The following is an 18,598-nucleotide window of genomic DNA, read 5'->3' on the forward strand; positions in this document are numbered from 1 at the left end:
TTGCTGCAAATATCTAAGTATTGTCCACTTGAGTATACAACACATACCTAGTAGACTTCCTACAGGCTGCAGCTCTGTTCTTCGCTATGGACAAAGAGTTGCATAGGGGGATGCCCCCTTATTACAGGTCTTGGGGCCCTGTGGAATACCTGGCTTCTACTCTTACATAATCCCGAGCTTATTACTATGAAGGACTGATCACGAGCAAATTGACGGAGCACAGGCTTACCCAAGCTAGCTTATTACTATATGTGCATTTCGCACGATCGCCGAGCTCTTCTCCGATCAATGCGGGGTCGCATCTCCGATATCGACAACATCAAGACTGACACTGCTTTTGATTATCTGGTGGCAAAGTGCGCATTTCTCCGTGAACGTGCAACACACTGGCGGACACGATCCGTGCGGCGGCGAGGAATTTGTGCTTTGGGAGAAGAGTCTGGTTACCACTTGGTGAACCCATTCTCCAGACCATACGAGTCACAACTAACCAGAGGTGTGTGCAGTTGTCAAACATAACAATGCTCAGACTCTTATGGTACACCCTTTGTACTTGCTACCGGCGACACCATAACGGTTGCGGGTAAGTATCATTAAAGAATTCTCTTTTGGATATCTGATATGTTCTTGGAACACGTTCATGTCGGGAAGTCGCGTCAATCAGTTGACGCTAAGACTTTAGAAGTAATCGACACCGTAAGGGTTTGGCCCATCTGTCGCCTCATCGCGGTTGTAAGAGTCCCACTTGGGCTCATCCTGTGATAGTTATTCTCATCCCACAGTTTTAACAAACGGCAACTGCGATTTGGTCAGTCCCTCCCTATTGCCATGTCGAAGAGATTCATAACTTTTGACACGTTCTTCTCGTCAAGGGTCAGCGGGGAGATCATGATCACCGCATCCAGCGAATCATTCATGATTAAGAACTTTACACATGCTCTCTACTCGGCCCCGCAAGTCACTGCCCTCGAGAGTGTTCTCGTCTGATCTCCTATGCCTTACCGTTACTTAGCATGGAAACCATCATCTTTTGCAGCACGTGCACTCGTCGTAGAAGCTCTTTAATTTGGACTCGTATAAATCTCCGAGGCACCTTAGTGATTGTGAGCACGTCTTCATTTCTGTCAAATTTTCGAAGTGTCTTTTGTATACCCGTCGAATTTACATGTTGATCTACATGTCCGACATCACAAATATCGGGCCATGGATACTGAATCACTCGTGGTGTCAGATTTCCCGTACTTTGCTCGAAGGCGAAGAAGGGTGAGCGCTTGAATGTTCACATACTCATTGCTATTACAGATTTCAAGAAATAAGCTAGACTATCATACCATATACGCAAACTCGTTCATCGGGCTCCTGCACCTGTGTCCAAAGCGGTTCATCTCCCTGGCACCAAACCGCACTGTGCCTGAAACGGAGACACAAAGCGAGGAACTCCAACCTTTCAAAGTATTAATGGTGTTAAGCGGAATTTTGGTGATCTTCTCGTCGTCAGTCCCCCATCCAACATGCAAATTAGCAGGAATGCCAGCTCGTGCAGCAGAACGTACGCCTTGGTTTCGTTTTAGAAACAGCAACCAGGCGATGACCAGGGACATGGGGATAACGGAGTACCGTTGAGGTTGCTTCACGGTATAGCTTTGAAACCAACCCGAGGGTGAGGATGTCTTGGAGCTCGAGACGAAAGCCGATCTCTCGCCAAAGCTCAGGATGCAGCACCGCACAGCTGATGCTGGGCGATGCATCGTTAGCTCCCCCAGCGAACGATTTCAATTTATGATCAGTGTGCCACTTGTCCATTCCCGGGTGCCAACGGCAAACTTCCATAGCACGCATAAAGAATGATGGTAAAAATCGGAGGGCGGTCGTATGACTGAACGCCGTTTCATGTACGTCTTTCACAACTTTGACAATCGCACAATGGGAGACGGAGAACGCAATCCCGAAGTAATCACCCGGAAGGTCCTTCTGCTCTAAAGTGGCATTGATCAGGCGTGACATGGAGGCCTGAAGACATCGCTCGTTGTGTAGGTGTGTTGCAATGCAAAAAAACGGCGTCTTCGCGAACACATGTGAACTCCAAGTTGAAAAATGGTATCCCGTTGACATAGAAAATATTGCGATCAAGGTCGATCTCGTAGACCTACTCGATGAAGAGGTCGTTGTGCGGGCGCTGACGTGAAATGTGAACCTATCTTTCCACGGTTGAGAACGTGGATTGCCATTCAACTTGTCCGACATCCCGTTCAACTTCTGCTGCTTGTTTGTGATTGCACGGGGAGATCGCATAGACTGAAGCATGTCCACGCCTGAGAAAGTCCGGGAAAGAATCGCAATGGTTATAGTAAATGAAATCCACATTTCGATAGCGGTACACATAGTACCCGCGAGTGCCCACGCCTGCAGGTAGGATGTCAAAGAGACCTAGACGATGGTCAGTTTATGAATTAAGTAGTAGGCACAGCGTACCAATCCTCCGGGGAGGCAAACTTAAGGGTGTGGATGCGTTAAGAGGTACCCCCGTCCGGTGCACAAGTTTGTTACAAGAATTGTTCCCAGGGGCAGAACGAGTGGCGGCAATACGTTCGGCCAACTTTGAATTTAGTTTGATTACGTGCGAAAGTGAACCGTGTACATTGACCACAACTAACCCCAACTTGATCTCCTTGCGGCAAAGCCTTGGTTAGATTGCCCTGGGGCACGTCAATGTGGCCCTTCGCGTCACAGTAATAGTAAGTACAGTTCTTCAACGTCTTGGAGGCTCTCACTTGCCTAGATATAGCTCATGAAATCAGTCAATCGGGAAGCACAATCTCCCCACGAGATGTCAGGAAATGGACTTCACTTGGAGACCATGACCATGCGACATGCAAAGCTCAAAGCGTAGAGACTGCGGGTCACGATATGACCATGTCCGCCTCTGGATCATACGATTCGTATGTGACATTTGTGTCCCTGACGTTTTGCTCTTGACTCAAGTTGTCGAAGGGAACGAACCGAGGACGCTTCCAGAGTGTTCCATCAATCAGCAGAATTCACGAACGACATTTCTTGTCTACCATCAACTTGCATCGACACGGTGATAATTCATCGTGGGACTCACTTGACAGTCGTTGGCCACTCGTGTCAGAAGCCCTCTATCAGCTCAAACATTTCAGTGGTATGTATATATTTCGAATTTTCGCTCGAGGTGGACCCGCAAGTGTTTTCCCTATCAGAAAGTCAGTCGGTAAGAGATCTATCATTCTGCCTATGCCATCACCAACTGTAACGAATATTCTAAAATTGCGGCATCATTCAGATTTTCAGTGATGCTGCGAGCTTAAGACATTCGTGTTCCACAGCGTGTACTTGAACCATATCGTGATCCGTTTCGGCGACTCGGGTCTTCCTCGTGTATACAAGCCGTGATGCGCGTTCGTCAATTCAACTTACCCAAACTGCCTAGGCATAAAATAGGGAGCTGTGCTTTCAGGTGATCGAGCAAGATCTCTTCGGTGACAACTATAGTGGTTATCAGTGACATGCATGCGGTAGATAATATCGCTACAACTACTCATCGTTACAGAACTCTTCTTTACATCGACCTCTGGTATATACTCTTGAACACGTTCTTATTAGGACAAACTTCAAGCAGGACGCCATCCTTCTCATTTGCTTCAATCAGTTGACAGCTAGACTCCTTAAATAATCGACACGGTAAAGGTTTGCATCTGTCGCGTCACCGCGGTTCAAAGGAGTCCACTTGGGCTCATCCTGCGAGAGTTTCTTATAAGTCCCATACGTAAAAAGGAAAGGAAAAAAGTGCAACTGCGAACCTTGAAGAGACGCAAAGCTTTAATCATGTTATTCTCGTCAAGAGTGAATCGGTGGTAGATGCCAGCGGGGAGAACCAAGAGATCACCCGCGTCTACCTGACAACGGATCCATGAATCTGAGGGATGTTCTGGATGATGAACTATCAGCGTATAGCATAGACTGGGTGATTCTCTACTCGCCTCGAACATCGAAAAAGCCGCTGCCCTCGAGAATATATCTGATCTCCTCGTCTTCATGCATGTGCCTGATATTGTTACTGAGCTCGGGAACTATGTTTTGGAAGCATGGCGTACTCTTCATAGAAGCTCTTTAACTTGGACTCGTATAAATCTCCAAGGCCCTGCTTGGTGATTGTGATAACATCTCTGTTCTTGTAGCTTCTTTCCTTTGCAACCGCCTCAATCTCGTTCTGTTGGCTCGTTGGGATGTGCCAGTGCAGTACTCCGGTAGACTTCAGGATCTCATCTGATACAGGGTTTCCGGAATCGTGCAGCAGCCGCTGGTCACCTGGAACGTTGTCGAAGTAGTAGGCACGCATGGTGATGGTATCGCTCCAAGCAGTGTCAGCGTCAATCTAAGACTAGTGATATTAGTAAGATCCTTATCAAATTGGTATGCTAGTAGGGACTGGTTCACTCTCCGTGTCTCAATTGTCAGCGATTCACCATGTATTGCACGCTAGAGTCTTGATGCATTCATAAGAGTCCACTAGCAAGCTTTGTTATCTTCGTGTGGTCTGCAAGTGGGTTCACCCAGTGGTCGCCAGCCTAAGCAGTAACCCTCTTCTCGTTGGATCATATACAGATGATTATACCTATAACAGCCCGAACTTAAGAGATTCTCGAACTCAAGAGTGCTGCGTGATAGCCATTGTGATACATTCAACATCAAGCAAGATCATCAAGTTTGACCAGAGACAATATCTTTTCCACCAGTTATGATACAATTCAGTGTACATTGTACAAGAGTTCTGCTCTGTTGCAATCTAGAAACAACCACAATGTCAATACACACGCCAACCGATTGTCTAATGAAATCAACACACCATCGACGCGAGACAAGGGCCCAAATCTGATTGGCAGCCTCCCAGCTGCCCCAAAGTTCAACTTTCGTGCCTTCTGTCGGATTTCCATTGTCAGACAGGTCTACGCTGAAATTCGTACGATGGGCCAATATCCTGCCCAGCGGTAAAAAAAAAATCAGTCCAAAACCAGATATAATAAAAAGGAGTATGCGTACCTAATGCCTTGGACGCCTGGGACGTCAGAGTCTCTGACGTCCCACTTGGCAGGGGACGAGGTAGCAATGACCTGGACGCCATCACGAAGCTCGCCTTCAAACCCAAGGAATTGTCCGGAGCCGACGGACTTGATGAACCAGCCATGGTCTTCCCCGTGTCCACGCTGCTCGAAGATCCACTACGGACCACGCAGCTAGTCAGTGCAACCCTTCTGCAGCAGTATGATTAGTGCATTACCGCCTGGTTGGGACCATTGTGGTCGTGATATCCGATGACTGCGGATTAACGCAACGTCAGCATTGGCTTTGAACACTACTAGAGTGGGGGTGATGCGTACTGGAACGGTCATCTCCACCCGAGAGGTCGAGGACAGTACCTCCCTTACAGTTTCTGAGAGTGTAAATAGCGTTGTTCTGAATGCAAGCCATGATGGTATGTGATTAGAATGCTGCCAACAGCGTCGTATTTATACCTGACCAGGGAATATGTCAAACGTTCGAACGGATTTCCAAGCTCCAGGTCTTCAATCACGAATCGATACTGAAAGGGGCTCGTTCATCCCGATGAGTTGGATTTTATCAGCAAGACGCCGCTATCGATGGCACTATGACGAAAAATCAGTGATCAGACAGGGGTTATCTTTGCGCCTCGGGGGTAATCGGGAGAGAAGCAGGCCCTCATGATGCTTGTACACGTAATCCCCGTCATACCAAGACCACTGCTTAGTTCTCGCCAAGAATCGACTAAGAATCAACTAGCAATCAACGATCATCTGCTAGTATGCGAGAACATCCAAAACACGTAAGTATTGATGGGATCCTATATGGTGAAATAGAGCTTGTCACCTCGACCTATCATACAAGGGACTTGCAAAGCATGTCTTCAAGTACTCAGTACTCAGGCACAATAGCAGCGTACGTCATGAACGCATCGACGTAGCTTCGCCGACCCAATCTGTGCCTCGGCGTCGGAAGGAGGCATAGCTGTTACAGGGGTGACCCAGGGCGGTTGTTTGTGACCAACGACAGCTCCAGCTCCACCATCTGGACCCTTTGCGCCTGCATTGAGATCCGGAGTCGTGAATGCGGTCGAGAGATCCACCACTCGCACAGTATCAAGCCTGGAATCTGTGGCGTTCTCACGCGGCTAATGTCCCGGTCGAGATCCCTGTCTGCAAATCCGCTCGCAGACACTGAAGAGGTGAGCATGCCACTCGCATGCCCCATCTCCTCCACCTTTCCTTCATTCTACTCGACAAAGACTGTGGAACCCAGTCCAGAGCGATAGCCGTAGGGGGTGCTAGTACCGCTGTTGGCTCCACTTCCTCCGTTCGCACCCACAGAGCATTCACATTGGTCCGAAGTGACGTACCACCGCTTACGACCCAGCGTTTGTCATGCAACCTCCTGGTGTCCTCCTCGAACCCACCGGGTCCTCGACAAGTACTTGATCCATCGAACGTTCCTTTCCCCCATCCACCGCGCGAAATACACACTGCCAGGGAGATCTGCGAGTTAATAGCCTATGTTCCAGTTCTCCAGTTGGACGAAATCATTGCCATGACCCGATTAGCCTTGTTTTTCGAGACACCCCTCTCCCACTTCAACCTGGGTGCTGGGCGTGAAGATAGGTGTATTGAACACATTGCCTACAAGATTTGCAATGGAGGAGAAGTTGGAAGCTGCGCCAGTGACGAGCATTCTTGCAGAGAGCGAGGAATAATCATATGAATCGAAAGAGACTCCAAGGCGGGATACGATGTTTGGGCGAGAACTTTGCCCTCATGGCGTTGAAGGACTAGATGTTTGTGCCACGTCCCCCCGAGACCGGCTGATATTCGAACTAAAAACACCAGTGGCGATCATCCTTGAGTATCGAAAGCGGAATGAGAGGACCTGACTCTCGAGGAGACACTAAGGATTTGCATGGAGGTCTCGGAATTCATTGACCTTGATACCAGTCTCGAAACGATAGATGCCTTTGACATGTGACACTGACTAGGATAGTGAGTAGCTGTCGCCCTGTAGGAGCCAAAAACTGAAGAACTTATCGTCAAAGAAATGTTTTGAATACATTTGCATGTACAAACCCTATGGTTCGGGCAACTAGCCGATCAAACGCTCTCCAGCTCTTCGTATTCGTGTCCCTTACAAGAGCACGCGGAGCGTTTCTGCAAATAAACACGAGAAGCTAATTCAGTTGTGAGAAGAGGCGGTCGCATACCTGGTGAGCATGGCGATGTATCGTCGCGTTTTCGCTAGCATCTTGAGCAGCATGGGGTAATTGGCTATAAAGTCGAGTTGGTAGGCAATGCTGAGTGGGTGTGAGGAGGGCATCCATTGGTCCAAATGAAAGCACTGTGTCTCCAGAGACAGACAAAGAGATGGGTATGAGGAAAGGTAAAGGGAGTCGCGGGTCCAATGCGGGAAATGAAGGGATGAGTGTCGATTTCCACGACGCGACAGACAGCATTCTGTAAAGTGGTATGTGTCACATCGGGACGCGGTCTTCACTTTTTGGATACGAACGAGTTACCAGAGCACAATCACGGATTGTTTTTATCCTCGTTACATTGTGATTCCTAGTCAATCTTTTGATCTGTTGCCGCTAACAATTAGACTCGTGACCAGTCCGTCTATGAGGCAAACCGTAAACGACCATTGCTTCTGTGGTACACGAAAACACACCTGTTCAATGTCTTCAGCAGACGCGAGTTTTTATAGCCTGCCGCATCAACTGCTTCCTGTTTGTTATCATGGAAGAACAAGGTTTTCGGAATCATCATGGAAGCTGCATAGTCAGGTGGGATGAGACAATCAAAGTTGCGAAAACTACGAGGGCCACCGATCAGAGGTGTTACAGCATAGATTATGTTCGGTCGATTAGTCGAAAGAGTCACTGAGTGATTGAATATAGTTGATGGGGAGCCGTTCTGCTATCAACGAGCGAGCGAAGGAATCTAGTCCATCCAATAATGCTTCCCGCACCGGTTGAATGATAGCATTCCGTCCATTGAAGTTGTAGAAGGGATACATACATATGCGCGACGCGTCGCACCAACATTCAAACATTAATTTCATTATTAAATCTTATCCATGTCGAAAATTTGAGTTTTTCCATTGGTTAAAGATCACGTTACTACTCTAACCCGCGGCGGTTGTCAAGTGGTACGTTTCGGTGGGCCTAACTCTACTACGGTTAGGCCCACCGAAACGTAACACTCGCAGTAACTCGCAGTGCTAACCGTGCGCCGTTGGTTCTAGAGTCGACAAGGTATCAAGGAGAGAGTAGAGTTTAAAATGGATGGCTCGGATAGACTTTCGTTCGTCAAAGAAGATGTGACGTCGAGTATTTAGCGTATTAGGCTCGAAGACGACGACACAATAAGAACACTCTCATGAGGTAACGGACGGGGTTGAACGTTGAAATCTGGTATTCTGGGGAACGAGAACGTTGCCCTAAGTATGTGACACTTACCCGTATTTAAGCTAGTGAGTTACGATAAGAGACGCCCGGGAAATGTAGGAAACGATAGGTAATGGTATGTATGCATGGCGTCTCTCACGAATAAGCATTGTAAAGGCACAAAGCCAGAGATAGGAAGAGAACGATCGTAATACTTGGGACTGGAATGGGATAGAAACGGAACGCGGCCGTTACAATGAGCTAGAGCATTTTTGGCCCATGGTATGGTCAAGGTGACTGTGATCGCAATAGTCAGAAAACCCCGCCCAGAGGGCAACTGCAGACGATTTAGTGCGATGAATACCTTATTTTGTGATGCAGTAGGATTGGAAATGACCGATTGTTGGGCCTGATTCTTTTGAGCACGGCGAAATGCAGCGTTCTCCGCCTCCGTCTCATCCACCCATTTCTTTTCATCGGCCCTCAAACCACCCGGAAAAAATACTGGAATCAGCGACACTCCAACTCCGCGTTCCAGCTCTTCCGCCTCTTGCAGAGCCTTGAAGACCTTATCATCGTGCACCTCACGGGGGCGTTCGAGGTGAAACCCAAGTGCAGCTGCGCTGCGTGAAGCGCCAGCGGCAATCAGGTTCTGAATCATGCCAAGACCACCGATTCCGAGTAAGAACCATGCATCATCTTGTAAGGTCTGCACAGTGAGGAGGTGAACGATCCAAAGGGTGGCAAGGATAAGAGTCATGATAGAAGTTGAACGGAATAACTCCAACCGCGCGGCAGCAAGGTCCTCAAGCCTAATCCCTGTCTCGTCACTAACAATAACAATGACACTGTTGCTACCATTACCACGCGTCAGACAGATAATCTCGCGCTTCCCCACTGGCCGTGCTTTCCATTTCTCTGCGCGCCACTTGGGGCAAAGCGCCGCCAATGAGCGCCAGTAAAGTGCCGCCGGCCGTGATTATGAAAATCAACCAGTCTTGACTGCGGATCACCGGAACGACAGAAATGACGAGTTGTGCAACGATAACGGCGATACCGCTATAGTATACCCAGTCTTTACGAGGAATACCAGCGGGTTTGGACTTGGAAGCGAAGTACATTGAAACAGTGAGACCACTATGACTCCGATAATGAGGGGACCGGTGGTCGCGCAGGAGTCGGCCGAGAGGCCAAGACATGTTTGTGCGAACGTATCCGTTTTCTGCGTTTACGACGATGGACGGACAGTCAGATGGGGGCATAAGACGGCCCTCCCCAACAGCAGAGAGCAGGGCGCTGAAGGAGTAGGCGACCCAGCCAAATGAGAAGGCAACGGGGGTAAAGTAAGACGGGCCGCTGCCTGCGAGCTGTGCAATAGCGCGCTGCACGACGTCGCCGCCGATGATACTGAGAACGGAGAGGACACCACTGGGGATTTTGCCATTGCGACTTGAGGTCGTGAAAAGACGACTGTCGGGGCCAAAGCTGTGAATATTGTGAAGGAGGCATCACGGAGATATTGAACGTTTACCGTCGTGAGCCAAGTTCAGATGCTCCGAATAATGGATCCGCTCTTATAGAAGCTTTAGCGCCCCAAACCTTCCTTCCACTCCAATTCCACTCCACTGTGTATCTGCGAGATCTGACGTTAGCCTATCATCAAAACGCACCTGCCGCATGTCGTGCTTTCAACCCCAAAGTTCAAATCGGTTCACATCGCGCCTATGCCAATACAAGTTAGGACCCTGGACGATCAACAATCTATCGGCATCGAGACTCGAGTGTGGAGACTTGCCACTTTAATATAAGGTTGTGATGTCCCATCATTCTGATTCATTCAAAATCGCGGCGAAAAGAGGGGAGTCTCAAAGGTACGTGATTGCAACCAACTTAGGAAATTTCCGACAAGAATTGAGTGGGCGACACAGAGTTCAGACGTTCCACGCAATGCCACCAGGGAATAGCTTAGTTGCAAGAACGACTGGTCTACAACAAGTGAGGTACTGGGGCTTTCGTAGGTTTCCTATAAACGAGACACGTGAAACGTACGGTATTACAGGCGTGCTCAGCACGCTAGAATGTCGTAGTCAAGAAATAAGTAACTGGCAAGAAGAAAGGGAAGGTTTCAAATGGGACGGGAGGCATGTGAACACATATTGTAAAGGGGAAAGCAAATTCAACAGCATAGAAGGCGACTCCACCGGGCGAATTCACCACCTCCAAGGCGGAATTCACGCGCCGGACCGGCCAAGCGGGAGCTCAAGGCACGGTACTGCGCATCAGACAGAATGACATAGGAGCGTCTGTAGACCGTCCCATCCCCGTTCTCCTCCAAAAGCAGGGCCCTCCCGAGATCTTTACCCAAATCCTGTGGAAAGATATTATGAAGCCCGGGATAGGGTCTCAGCTTGCCAATCAGTACGAGGTAAGCGCGTACTGGTTGATGAGGTCGATGTTCACGTATCCACCTGGAGCCGTCTGCCGCCACGAATGCAGGGGAAATGATCTTGTGCACCAAAGGCACAGCAGGGGCGGAAAATTTGAGGTATCCGCGATCATCCATCGACCCTGATGGGAGGTCATCGAGCCATCCTGTCCTAGCATCTAGCAACTCTGCCACTCGACGCCTCCCCAGCATTGCTGGTTTTGCCACAGACATGCGCGGAAACTTTGGGAATGCAGAGAGCCCTTTTACTGGGGGAAGAGAGATGAATGGAGCGAGCCAACTCGCGCGTTGTCCTTTCTGTAGTAACCCTTTCGCAAGGGCAATGGTTGCACTTTGCCGTTTGTCCTGGAGTCCTGAAGTCCTTGGGGTTGAGCGTTACTCCGAACGCGCCCATGATGCTGAACACAGGTATCCACGGGGCGTGAAGATGAACGCATCAGTGAGCATCGCCAAATTCCTTGACGATAAGCATCTTCTACCTCACTTAGAGAGCGGCGTGCTTGTGTAACAGCGAAGCGTGCTTCTGAAACATCGTGAGCTACTTTTTCAGGAGCGAAGCCCGCTTTTGTAGTGATAATGCGTTGTGTTTCTGTAAGATCGCGTTGTTTTTCTTCAACAGTGTCGCGTGCTTCTGTAACAGCGTGGCGCGCGTCTGTAACAGCGAGGAATGCGGTGACATGGGGATCATTTGTGCGACCGACGAGATTGATTAATATTTGATGCCCCCCCTGTTCTGTGAGGATAGGGAGTGTCCCGTCCTTCCCGAGGCAGTTGCACTGAAGGGCGATATCAAGGGTACACATGGCCGACTCTCCTGGGCTAACTTCGCTATAATGGAAATTGGCTCCGTCCTTTCCGTAGATATCCACCTTTCCGTGTATCCAACGAAACAAGACAAATGCGTTTTCCAGTTGTGCTATGGCTTCTTGGAACGTCCACGAACGCTGGATCCAGGTGGTGTCTTCCTCAACTCGTGCAAGTCTGCCCATTCCACCAGGCAGAATGATGCACATCCTACATTTGGAGTAGATGTCCCACATGTGCATGATCTGCCAGTCCTTGTCCTTTTTAGCCTTCTCATCACGATCCTTCTTCTCGGGAGTCCTGACATCGGGAGCCTCGTCATCGTGATCCTCCTGCAGCATGCAGAGTTTGTCAAGCCAGATGTACCTGCAACCTTTGGCAGACTTGTTCTTGAGGTTGTCACCGTCACTTGTAGCAGCCTTGCACGCATGTGTGAGGACATCGATGCTGACGGGCTTGTACTTTTTAGGGCCCTTTTCTCTCTCTATTTTTCCAGTGCCCTCGACAGTGAATGTGTTGTACGTGTTATTGTTATTGCGAGGTAAGCCCTCCCAGGGGTACGATATAGCTGCGTAGGAGTAGGAAGGGATATCGAGGCTGGAGATCTCGTGGATTGCGAGGACTTGTTCATTGAGAAATCTTCCGCAGTGGATGAGGCGGAATTTGCCAGGGGTAGCGTATGTGGAGATGTCTAGAGTAATACCTCTGAGTTCACCAAGTGGTATGGCAAAAATCTGATTATCCACTGTGTCACTAGCATCGTGCCACGCCTCCACGAACTTGTCCACGATTCGCATGTTGGGCGGGAGGACGAAAGGCGAAAAAACTTGGACAAGAAGGCAGACTTGGCAACACCTCTTATCCGAGCCGAGTTAGGGAACGAGGACTTCGCGAGACGACATCCTTTCATTTGATTCATGCTTGACGCGATGGAACATAGTATTAACATGCACCATGCACGTTTACATCAGAGGAAATATAAAAGGAAACCGTGGCTGTGCTGTCAAGAGGAAAACACTTGTTTCCGTATTGATTTCGACGCGAAAAAAAAACATATAGCAGACCATGTAGGGGCGCGATGTTTTCCAACACAAAAATCTATCCGTCGAACATGTGGGTGTGGGTGCATATACCAACAGGACCACTGCTCGAACACGGGTTAAATTACTTACCTTATGGACACGAAGGAACGATTGTCTTTCTTCGATTAGTCTAGCTAGAATAGCCTCGAGGCTTGAAGGCCTTCGCTTCAGACGCCGACAATCGAGGTACTTACATAAATGATTTGAACGTTAGGGTCAACACACAAATATTGTATAGCTGTGTATGGGAAGGAAGATATCGGGATACTCGTGGATTGCAAGGACCAGATCTCCCCCTGGATAATCCAGAAAGTCAGGAATTGACAAACTCTGGGCTACTCCGGGTCCGTCTGGCCTGTCTGTCTGGCTATGTAGGTCAATTCATGTTTTCAAATCGGTACAAAGAGGGTCACCTGGAACCATTGTAACAACATTGAATTTGTTTTACGATTCAGCGGTAGCCTACAATCTTGCTCTCGCGAGCCAAGTTTGTTATGTAGGTTCATCATCCCAACCAAAGGAAAGTGCTTGTCCTGAACCTGCAGCGTCAACCTCATGGTGATGGAAGTAATCATGAAGTATAGTGCTGTGGGGCCCGTATTTCATGGCTGAATCCTGATTCCACAGCCTATCGGGTTGGCAAGTCTCCACACTCAAGCATCGGTATCGATAGGCTGTTGGTCGTCCAGGGTCCTACCTTGTATTGACATAGGCGCGACTCCGGCGCTACGTGAATATACAGTTTGAATGTGGAAAGCACGACATGCGGCAGGTGGCAATTGATAATACGCTAGCGTCAGATTTCGTCAGATACATAACGGAGTCCCAGTAGAATTGGAGAAGGATGGTTTGGGGCGCTAAAGCTTCTATAAGAGCGAATCCGCATCAAGTTGGCCTTCCTGAACTTCGTGTCATCGACTCACGACGGTAAACATTCAATACTTTTGTGATGCCTCCTACACACTCACAGCTCTGACCCCAACAGCAGTCGTCTTTTGACAGCCTCAGGTCGCAATGGCAAAATCCCAGTGGTGTCCTTTCCGTTTTCAGTATCATCGGTGGCGTGCGTTCGGACTTGGTGGACCAGCCCTGCTCTTCTCCGCATACATGCTGTTCGAAGATCCACTACGAACCGCGCAGCTAGTCCCAATGGGTTCACCCAGTGAAACGATAACCTTATCAGAACCTACAACAGCCTTGCTCGAGCATCACAGCCATTAGGTTGCAAGCAAGCAGAAGGTTAACGTGTTCAACGTCAAGCAAGATCGTCAAGTTCTACCAGAGATGATATTTCTTTTTTCCACGAGTGGTATACGCACACGACAATTCACATTATGCGAGAGTTCTGCTCTGTCGGACTTGCAATCTAGAAACAATCACAATGTCAACACACACACTTACCACTTGTCTAATGAAATCAACGTACCATTTTACGAGGCACAAGAGTCCAAATCTGATTGGCGCCCGGCCAGCTGCTCCAAAGGTGAACTGCCGTGCCAGATGTCCCATCCCCATAGTTAGACAGGTCTACACTGAATTCCTTATCATGAGCGAAGACACATATCCTGTCAAGCGGTTTAAAAAATCAGTCCACGGCCAGACACGCACTAAAAGAAGGGGTGTGCCACATACCTAATGCCTTGGACATCAGAGTCTTTGATATCCCACATGAAAATAGTCGAGACAGCAACGAGCTTGGTGCCATCGCGGATCTGGCCATCAACCCCAAGGTATTTTCCAGAGCTGACAGACTTGATGGACCAGCGCTCTCCGCGGTGCTCGAAGATCCACTACGAACCGTGCAGCTAGTCAGTGCAACCCTTCTGGCAATGGTATGATCAGCCAAGTACCGCCTGGTTGGAACCACCGTTGTTACCATAACCGATGACTACAGGTTAACGCAACATTAGCACCTTGGGATGGAGTAGGGATGACGCTTACTGGATTTTTTATCCCCACCATGGAGGTCAAGGACAGTGCCTCCCTGAAAGTTCCTAAGGGTGTAAATCTGGTCGACCTGAATGTTAACCATGATAGTGGGTGCTCAAATTTCGTCAACGTTCGACTTGGACATGGATCTCGGCCCACGGTTTTCCAAGCTCCCAGTCTTCAATAATGAATTGATACTGAAAGTGGCTGGTTCATCCCGATGAATTGGATTTTATAAGCAGGGCGCCGCTATCGATGGCACATGGCGAAAGATCAGTGATAAAACGGGGGTTTTCTTTGCGCCTCGGGGGAAATCAAGAGATAAGCAAAGGCTACTAGCATCAGTGTTTGGACCCGTCGAAAAACTATTGTTGAATGATCCCTGTTAGGTATAGTCTCAGACTTCTAGTCCTCTCCACCAATGAGAGCGCTCGCTTAAGCTAGGGAAAGCTTCAAATTGTCAACATAACTTACATAAAAGAGAGGCCTTTCCCAGATGTAGGTCTCGTGCGCATGATGTTTGCACGCATAATCCCCGTCATACCAAGGGCATCATAACGAAATAAGTTTACGCCAAGTTGAAGAATCGAAACGCTAAGAACCGACTCGCAATCAACGATCATCTCCTAGAGCATACCAGAACATCCAAGACGCGTAAGTATTGATGAGATCCTATATATACAACAAATCGTGAAATCTTGTAATTTTTTGCACCAACTCACAATGTACAATACGAGAGCTTTTCACCACCACCCCACCAAATCATACAAGAGACTTGCAGAGCATGCCCTCAAGCCGGCAGTACTCAGGCACGATAGCGGCGTACGTCATAAATGCATCCACGTCTGCTTCAGCGACCTTCGCTAACCCGATCTGTGCCTCGGCATCGGAAGTGGGCATCGCTGTTACAGGTGTCAGGGTGGTCGTTTGTGGCACGGCAACTCCAGCTCCGCCACCTGGACTTCCTGTGCCTGCATTGAGATCAGGAGTCGTGAATGCGGTCGAGGGCGCTCCGAGAGATCCACCGCTGGTGACGGTATCGAGCGTAGAACCTGTGAGCGTTCTCATGCGGCCGAGATCCCTGTCTGCAAATCCACCCGCAAACACTGAAGAGGCGAGCATGCCGCTCGCGCGCTCCATCTCCTCTACCTCCTCTTCTTCTTCCTCGACAAAGACTGTGGAGCCTAGTCCAGAGCGATGGCCGTAGGGGGTGCTAGTACCGCTATTGGCTCCACTGCCTCCGTTCCCACCAAGAGGAGCATTTACATTGGTCCGAAGTGGTGTACCACCGCTTGCGACCCAGCGCTTGCCATGCAACCTCCTGATCTCCTCCTCGAATCCACCGAGTCCTCGGCCAGTGCTCGATCCACCGATAGCAGAACTACGCTCCTTTCCCCATATCCATCGCGCGAAATAAGCACCTCCGAGTGACGCACGACCAGGGAAGCCAGCAGCAGGTGCATTGCGGTGAGGTACCACTTGAGCGGAATCAACCTGGGTGCTGGGCATGAAGACGGGTGCATTGAACACATCTCCTGCAAGATTTGCAACGGAGGGGAAGTTGGCGGCTGCCCCAGTGACGAGTATTCTTGCAGGGAGCGGGGAGTAATCGTATGGATCGAACGAGAGCCCAAGGCTGGATGCGATGTTTGAACGGGAATTCTGCCCTTGTGGCGTTGAAGGACTAGGCGTCTGTGCAACGTTCCCCCTAGACCGGTTGATATTCGAACCAAGAACACCGGTGGCGATCATTCTTGACCACCGAAAGCGGAATGAGAGGACTTGACTCTCGAGGAGACACCGAGGATTTGCACGAAGATCTCGGAACTCGTTCACTTTGATACCAGTCTCAAAGCGATAGATGCCTTTGACGTGCGATAGTGGGTAACTGTCGCCCTGTAGGAGCCAAAAACTGAAGAGCTTATCGTCGAGACTATGAAGAATTAAGAGAAACGTTTCACATATATTTGCATGAACATACCCTATAGATCCACCAGGTGGCACGATGGCAACCAGCCGATCAAACGCGCTCCAGCTCTTCGTGTACATGTCTCTTACAAGAGCACGCGGAACGTCAGCGTTTCTGCAAATTAATGTGAGAACCTATTCAAGCTATGAGGCGAGGCGATTCCATACCTGCTGGTTAGCATGGCGATGTATCGTCGCTTTTCGCTAGCGTCTTGGGCAGGATGGGGGAATAGGCTATAAAGCCGAGTGGGTAGGTAATGTTGAGCAGGTGTGAGAAGGGTATCCATTGGTCCAAATGAAAGCACTGCATCTCCAGGAGACGGACAGAGGGATAGGTATGAGGAAAGGTAATCAGAAGTGAAGGGAGTGACGATTGTATCTGCAAATACATGAGCGCGTTGCACACACGTCGTAACAAATTAATCTCACCGGGTTCGAATCCGTATCGTTCGCATAGATACCGCGAGATATGGGCTGCCTTTCTTCCACCAGCGACCTCCACGTCGCCCATCCACGTTCGAATCCTCCGACCTTCTTCCCGACTTCCACCTAAGATCTCTAAAACACCCTCGTCCCAGCGCCCCAGTCCAGGCGCACCTTGTGCACCAGCGCCAGCATGCACCCACATGCCGGTCGCGCAGGCCTCTGACTCCCCCATGTTTACCCACTCCCCCACAATCATACTTGCAAGAAATTGGCTAGCAAGCTGTATCTTCCCCGTGCGTGACCAGACGTCAGATGTCCAGGACTCGCGAACACGGAGAAGTTGGGCAGCCAGGAGTGACGCGTTGGCGCATGTGCCGACGCGAGCAGCCATAAGGTCGGGCCCTCCAAGGAGGGCTTCGAGGGCGAGGGCATGGGTGTGTGCAGACGTATCTTGAGCGACTGGTGTGTTCGGTAACGAGAAAGTGTTGGGAGGAAGTTGAGAGTGAAAGGGGAGTCGCGGGTCCAATGCGGGAAATGAAGGGATGGGTGTCGATTTCCACCACACGATAGCATTCTGTAAAGTGGTACGTATCACATCAGGACGCAGTCTTCACGGTTTAATACGAGCGAGTACCTGAGCACAACCACCGATTGACTTTATCCTCGTGACATCGTGATTCCTAGTCAATTTTTCAAGCAAAAAATCTGTTGCCGCCAACAATGTTCAACCCGGTTATGTTTATAGGGGGGAAGTAAACAATATTTCCCGAGCACGTGATGGATGATCGAAAAATCCAAATTGGTTATTATAAGTCGAAGCAAAAAATTTGCTTCCGCCAGTTCACGCACCAAGAGCCTTGACCCACATATCTACTGGCGTAGTGTATGCATCTCCGGGAGTAGTGAAAATTCCTCCTTGTGTCCTAAAAAAATGTTAGCTTTCCAATAAAATGACGCTAGATGCGAGATGAAGAAAGCGCGTCGCAGTATTTTGGGAGAAATCCACTGAAAGTGGGAGACGGAGGAATAGGACATATGACACAACTTGGAGCACGTACTGATATTCTGGCAATTCTGAATCAAAATCAACGCATTCTACTCCCACTAGCTCCAAGCTCTCGTCCACGATCGATGCGCGCAGTTGATCGGTAGCAAGTTCAAGGCCAAGAAATAGGGCGGGACCTGACTTTGGACCTGGTGCCATCGTTAGTTGGATTAATTGAGGGTTCAGTTATGGATCGACGTCGTGATTGCAAATCTATGAGGTGGAGAAGATAATGGTATCGGGTATAACTGGCAGATGATGATATATTTTTTCAAGAAAAATTGGCAGGCAGATCGTCTGGCCCCAGTCGGCCACGGCAGCCTGTGGTCGTAAAGAAGAAAACAAGAAAAAAAGCAGAGAAGAACAATTATGAAGCAACGCAGCGAATTCGATTCTCAGGCTCGCGTCTCCAAGTGCAGGAGTACATGTTC

At 49.3% G+C, this 18,598-nt stretch overlaps 9 protein-coding genes across 9 annotated transcripts; 1 reads left to right on the plus strand and 8 right to left on the minus strand.

Annotated features, from left to right (window-relative positions):
• Nucleotides 1–1,518: 1,518 nt before the first annotated feature.
• EDB91DRAFT_1253487 (uncharacterized protein) lies at nt 1,519–2,004 on the minus strand (the record flags this gene model as incomplete). Its single annotated transcript, XM_041323656.1, has 1 exon — nt 1,519–2,004. The coding sequence occupies one exon, from the start codon at nt 2,002–2,004 to the stop codon at nt 1,519–1,521; it is 486 nt and encodes a 161-aa protein (XP_041172168.1).
• A 1,437-nt stretch (nt 2,005–3,441) lies between these two features.
• EDB91DRAFT_858555 (1,2-dihydroxy-3-keto-5-methylthiopentene dioxygenase) lies at nt 3,442–4,542 on the minus strand. Its single transcript, XM_041328621.1, has 4 exons — nt 4,116–4,542; nt 4,002–4,066; nt 3,822–3,949; nt 3,442–3,759 (listed from the first exon to the last, which is right to left on the minus strand). Exons 1-4 carry the CDS (start codon nt 4,358–4,360, stop codon nt 3,667–3,669), a joined length of 531 nt encoding a protein of 176 aa, XP_041172169.1. The 5' UTR covers nt 4,361–4,542; the 3' UTR covers nt 3,442–3,666.
• Nucleotides 4,543–5,490, minus strand: EDB91DRAFT_1313965 (carbohydrate-binding module family 13 protein; the record flags this gene model as incomplete). Its single annotated transcript, XM_041325141.1, has 5 exons — nt 4,543–4,807; nt 4,868–4,999; nt 5,062–5,240; nt 5,300–5,337; nt 5,400–5,490. Coding segments are annotated over 5 exons (441 nt in total). The 3' UTR covers nt 4,543–4,806.
• Nucleotides 5,491–5,741: 251 nt separating this feature from the next.
• On the plus strand, nt 5,742–6,784 carry EDB91DRAFT_1086108 (uncharacterized protein; the record flags this gene model as incomplete). Its single annotated transcript, XM_041315989.1, has 5 exons — nt 5,742–5,863; nt 5,898–5,976; nt 6,002–6,262; nt 6,337–6,692; nt 6,718–6,784. 5 exons carry the CDS (start codon nt 5,742–5,744, stop codon nt 6,782–6,784), a joined length of 885 nt encoding a protein of 294 aa, XP_041172171.1.
• Nucleotides 6,785–7,077: 293 nt separating this feature from the next.
• EDB91DRAFT_1162067 (uncharacterized protein) lies at nt 7,078–7,459 on the minus strand. Its single transcript, XM_041319853.1, has 3 exons — nt 7,286–7,459; nt 7,152–7,232; nt 7,078–7,099 (listed from the first exon to the last, which is right to left on the minus strand). The coding sequence occupies exons 1-2, from the start codon at nt 7,400–7,402 to the stop codon at nt 7,176–7,178; spliced, it is 174 nt and encodes a 57-aa protein (XP_041172172.1). The 5' UTR covers nt 7,403–7,459; the 3' UTR covers nt 7,078–7,099; nt 7,152–7,175.
• A 684-nt stretch (nt 7,460–8,143) lies between these two features.
• EDB91DRAFT_1330743 (uncharacterized protein) lies at nt 8,144–9,976 on the minus strand (the record flags this gene model as incomplete). Its single annotated transcript, XM_041325366.1, has 4 exons — nt 8,144–8,728; nt 8,865–9,395; nt 9,481–9,895; nt 9,939–9,976. 4 exons carry the CDS (start codon nt 9,974–9,976, stop codon nt 8,624–8,626), a joined length of 1,089 nt encoding a protein of 362 aa, XP_041172173.1. The 3' UTR covers nt 8,144–8,623.
• A 982-nt stretch (nt 9,977–10,958) lies between these two features.
• Nucleotides 10,959–12,651, minus strand: EDB91DRAFT_858807 (uncharacterized protein). Its single transcript, XM_041328622.1, has one exon. The coding sequence runs from the start codon at nt 12,512–12,514 to the stop codon at nt 11,159–11,161; it is 1,356 nt and encodes a 451-aa protein (XP_041172174.1). The 5' UTR covers nt 12,515–12,651; the 3' UTR covers nt 10,959–11,158.
• Nucleotides 12,652–14,084: 1,433 nt separating this feature from the next.
• Nucleotides 14,085–15,130, minus strand: EDB91DRAFT_858878 (carbohydrate-binding module family 13 protein). The gene is made up of 5 exons (XM_041328623.1): nt 14,741–15,130; nt 14,650–14,687; nt 14,432–14,589; nt 14,226–14,364; nt 14,085–14,165 (listed from the first exon to the last, which is right to left on the minus strand). The coding sequence occupies exons 1-5, from the start codon at nt 14,829–14,831 to the stop codon at nt 14,127–14,129; spliced, it is 465 nt and encodes a 154-aa protein (XP_041172175.1). The 5' UTR covers nt 14,832–15,130; the 3' UTR covers nt 14,085–14,126.
• Nucleotides 15,131–15,237: 107 nt separating this feature from the next.
• EDB91DRAFT_858996 (uncharacterized protein) lies at nt 15,238–18,552 on the minus strand. The gene is made up of 7 exons (XM_041328624.1): nt 18,181–18,552; nt 17,972–18,045; nt 17,757–17,827; nt 17,126–17,696; nt 16,865–17,075; nt 16,710–16,811; nt 15,238–16,661 (listed from the first exon to the last, which is right to left on the minus strand). The coding sequence occupies exons 1-7, from the start codon at nt 18,324–18,326 to the stop codon at nt 15,491–15,493; spliced, it is 2,346 nt and encodes a 781-aa protein (XP_041172176.1). The 5' UTR covers nt 18,327–18,552; the 3' UTR covers nt 15,238–15,490.
• Nucleotides 18,553–18,598: the final 46 nt, after the last annotated feature.

The sequence above is a fragment of the Suillus paluster genome (assembly GCF_016628075.1).
Source record: "Suillus paluster strain FC165 chromosome Unknown EDB91scaffold_86, whole genome shotgun sequence".
Classification (NCBI taxonomy): domain Eukaryota; kingdom Fungi; phylum Basidiomycota; class Agaricomycetes; order Boletales; family Suillaceae; genus Suillus; species Suillus paluster.

Excerpts from the sequence above, each read along its gene's own strand:
- EDB91DRAFT_858996 (XM_041328624.1), bottom strand. The coding sequence starts at position 18,326 with ATGGCACCAGGTCCAAAGTCAGGTCCCGCCCTATTTCTTGGCCTTGAA. Across the intron at positions 17,828-17,971 it reads TATGTGGGTCAAGGCTCTTG|ATTTTTTGCTTGAAAAATTG; the intron begins GTGCGTGAACTG and ends TGGCGGCAACAG. Across the intron at positions 17,076-17,125 it reads ACGATACGGATTCGAACCCG|ATACAATCGTCACTCCCTTC; the intron begins GTGAGATTAATT and ends ATGTATTTGCAG.
- EDB91DRAFT_858555 (XM_041328621.1), bottom strand. The coding sequence starts at position 4,360 with ATGCGTGCCTACTACTTCGACAACGTTCCAGGTGACCAGCGGCTGCTG. Across the intron at positions 4,067-4,115 it reads TTAAAGAGCTTCTATGAAGA|GCACATGCATGAAGACGAGG; the intron begins GTACGCCATGCT and ends TAACAATATCAG. Across the intron at positions 3,950-4,001 it reads CGGCTTTTTCGATGTTCGAG|AACATCCCTCAGATTCATGG; the intron begins GCGAGTAGAGAA and ends TTCATCATCCAG.
- EDB91DRAFT_858878 (XM_041328623.1), bottom strand. The coding sequence starts at position 14,831 with ATGGTTAACATTCAGGTCGACCAGATTTACACCCTTAGGAACTTTCAG. Across the intron at positions 14,688-14,740 it reads TGGTGGGGATAAAAAATCCA|TCATCGGTTATGGTAACAAC; the intron begins GTAAGCGTCATC and ends GTTAACCTGTAG. Across the intron at positions 14,590-14,649 it reads ACGGTGGTTCCAACCAGGCG|TGGATCTTCGAGCACCGCGG; the intron begins GTACTTGGCTGA and ends CACGGTTCGTAG.
- EDB91DRAFT_858807 (XM_041328622.1), bottom strand. The coding sequence starts at position 12,514 with ATGCGAATCGTGGACAAGTTCGTGGAGGCGTGGCACGATGCTAGTGAC.
- EDB91DRAFT_1162067 (XM_041319853.1), bottom strand. The coding sequence starts at position 7,402 with ATGGATGCCCTCCTCACACCCACTCAGCATTGCCTACCAACTCGACTT. Across the intron at positions 7,233-7,285 it reads TACATCGCCATGCTCACCAG|AAACGCTCCGCGTGCTCTTG; the intron begins GTATGCGACCGC and ends GTTTATTTGCAG.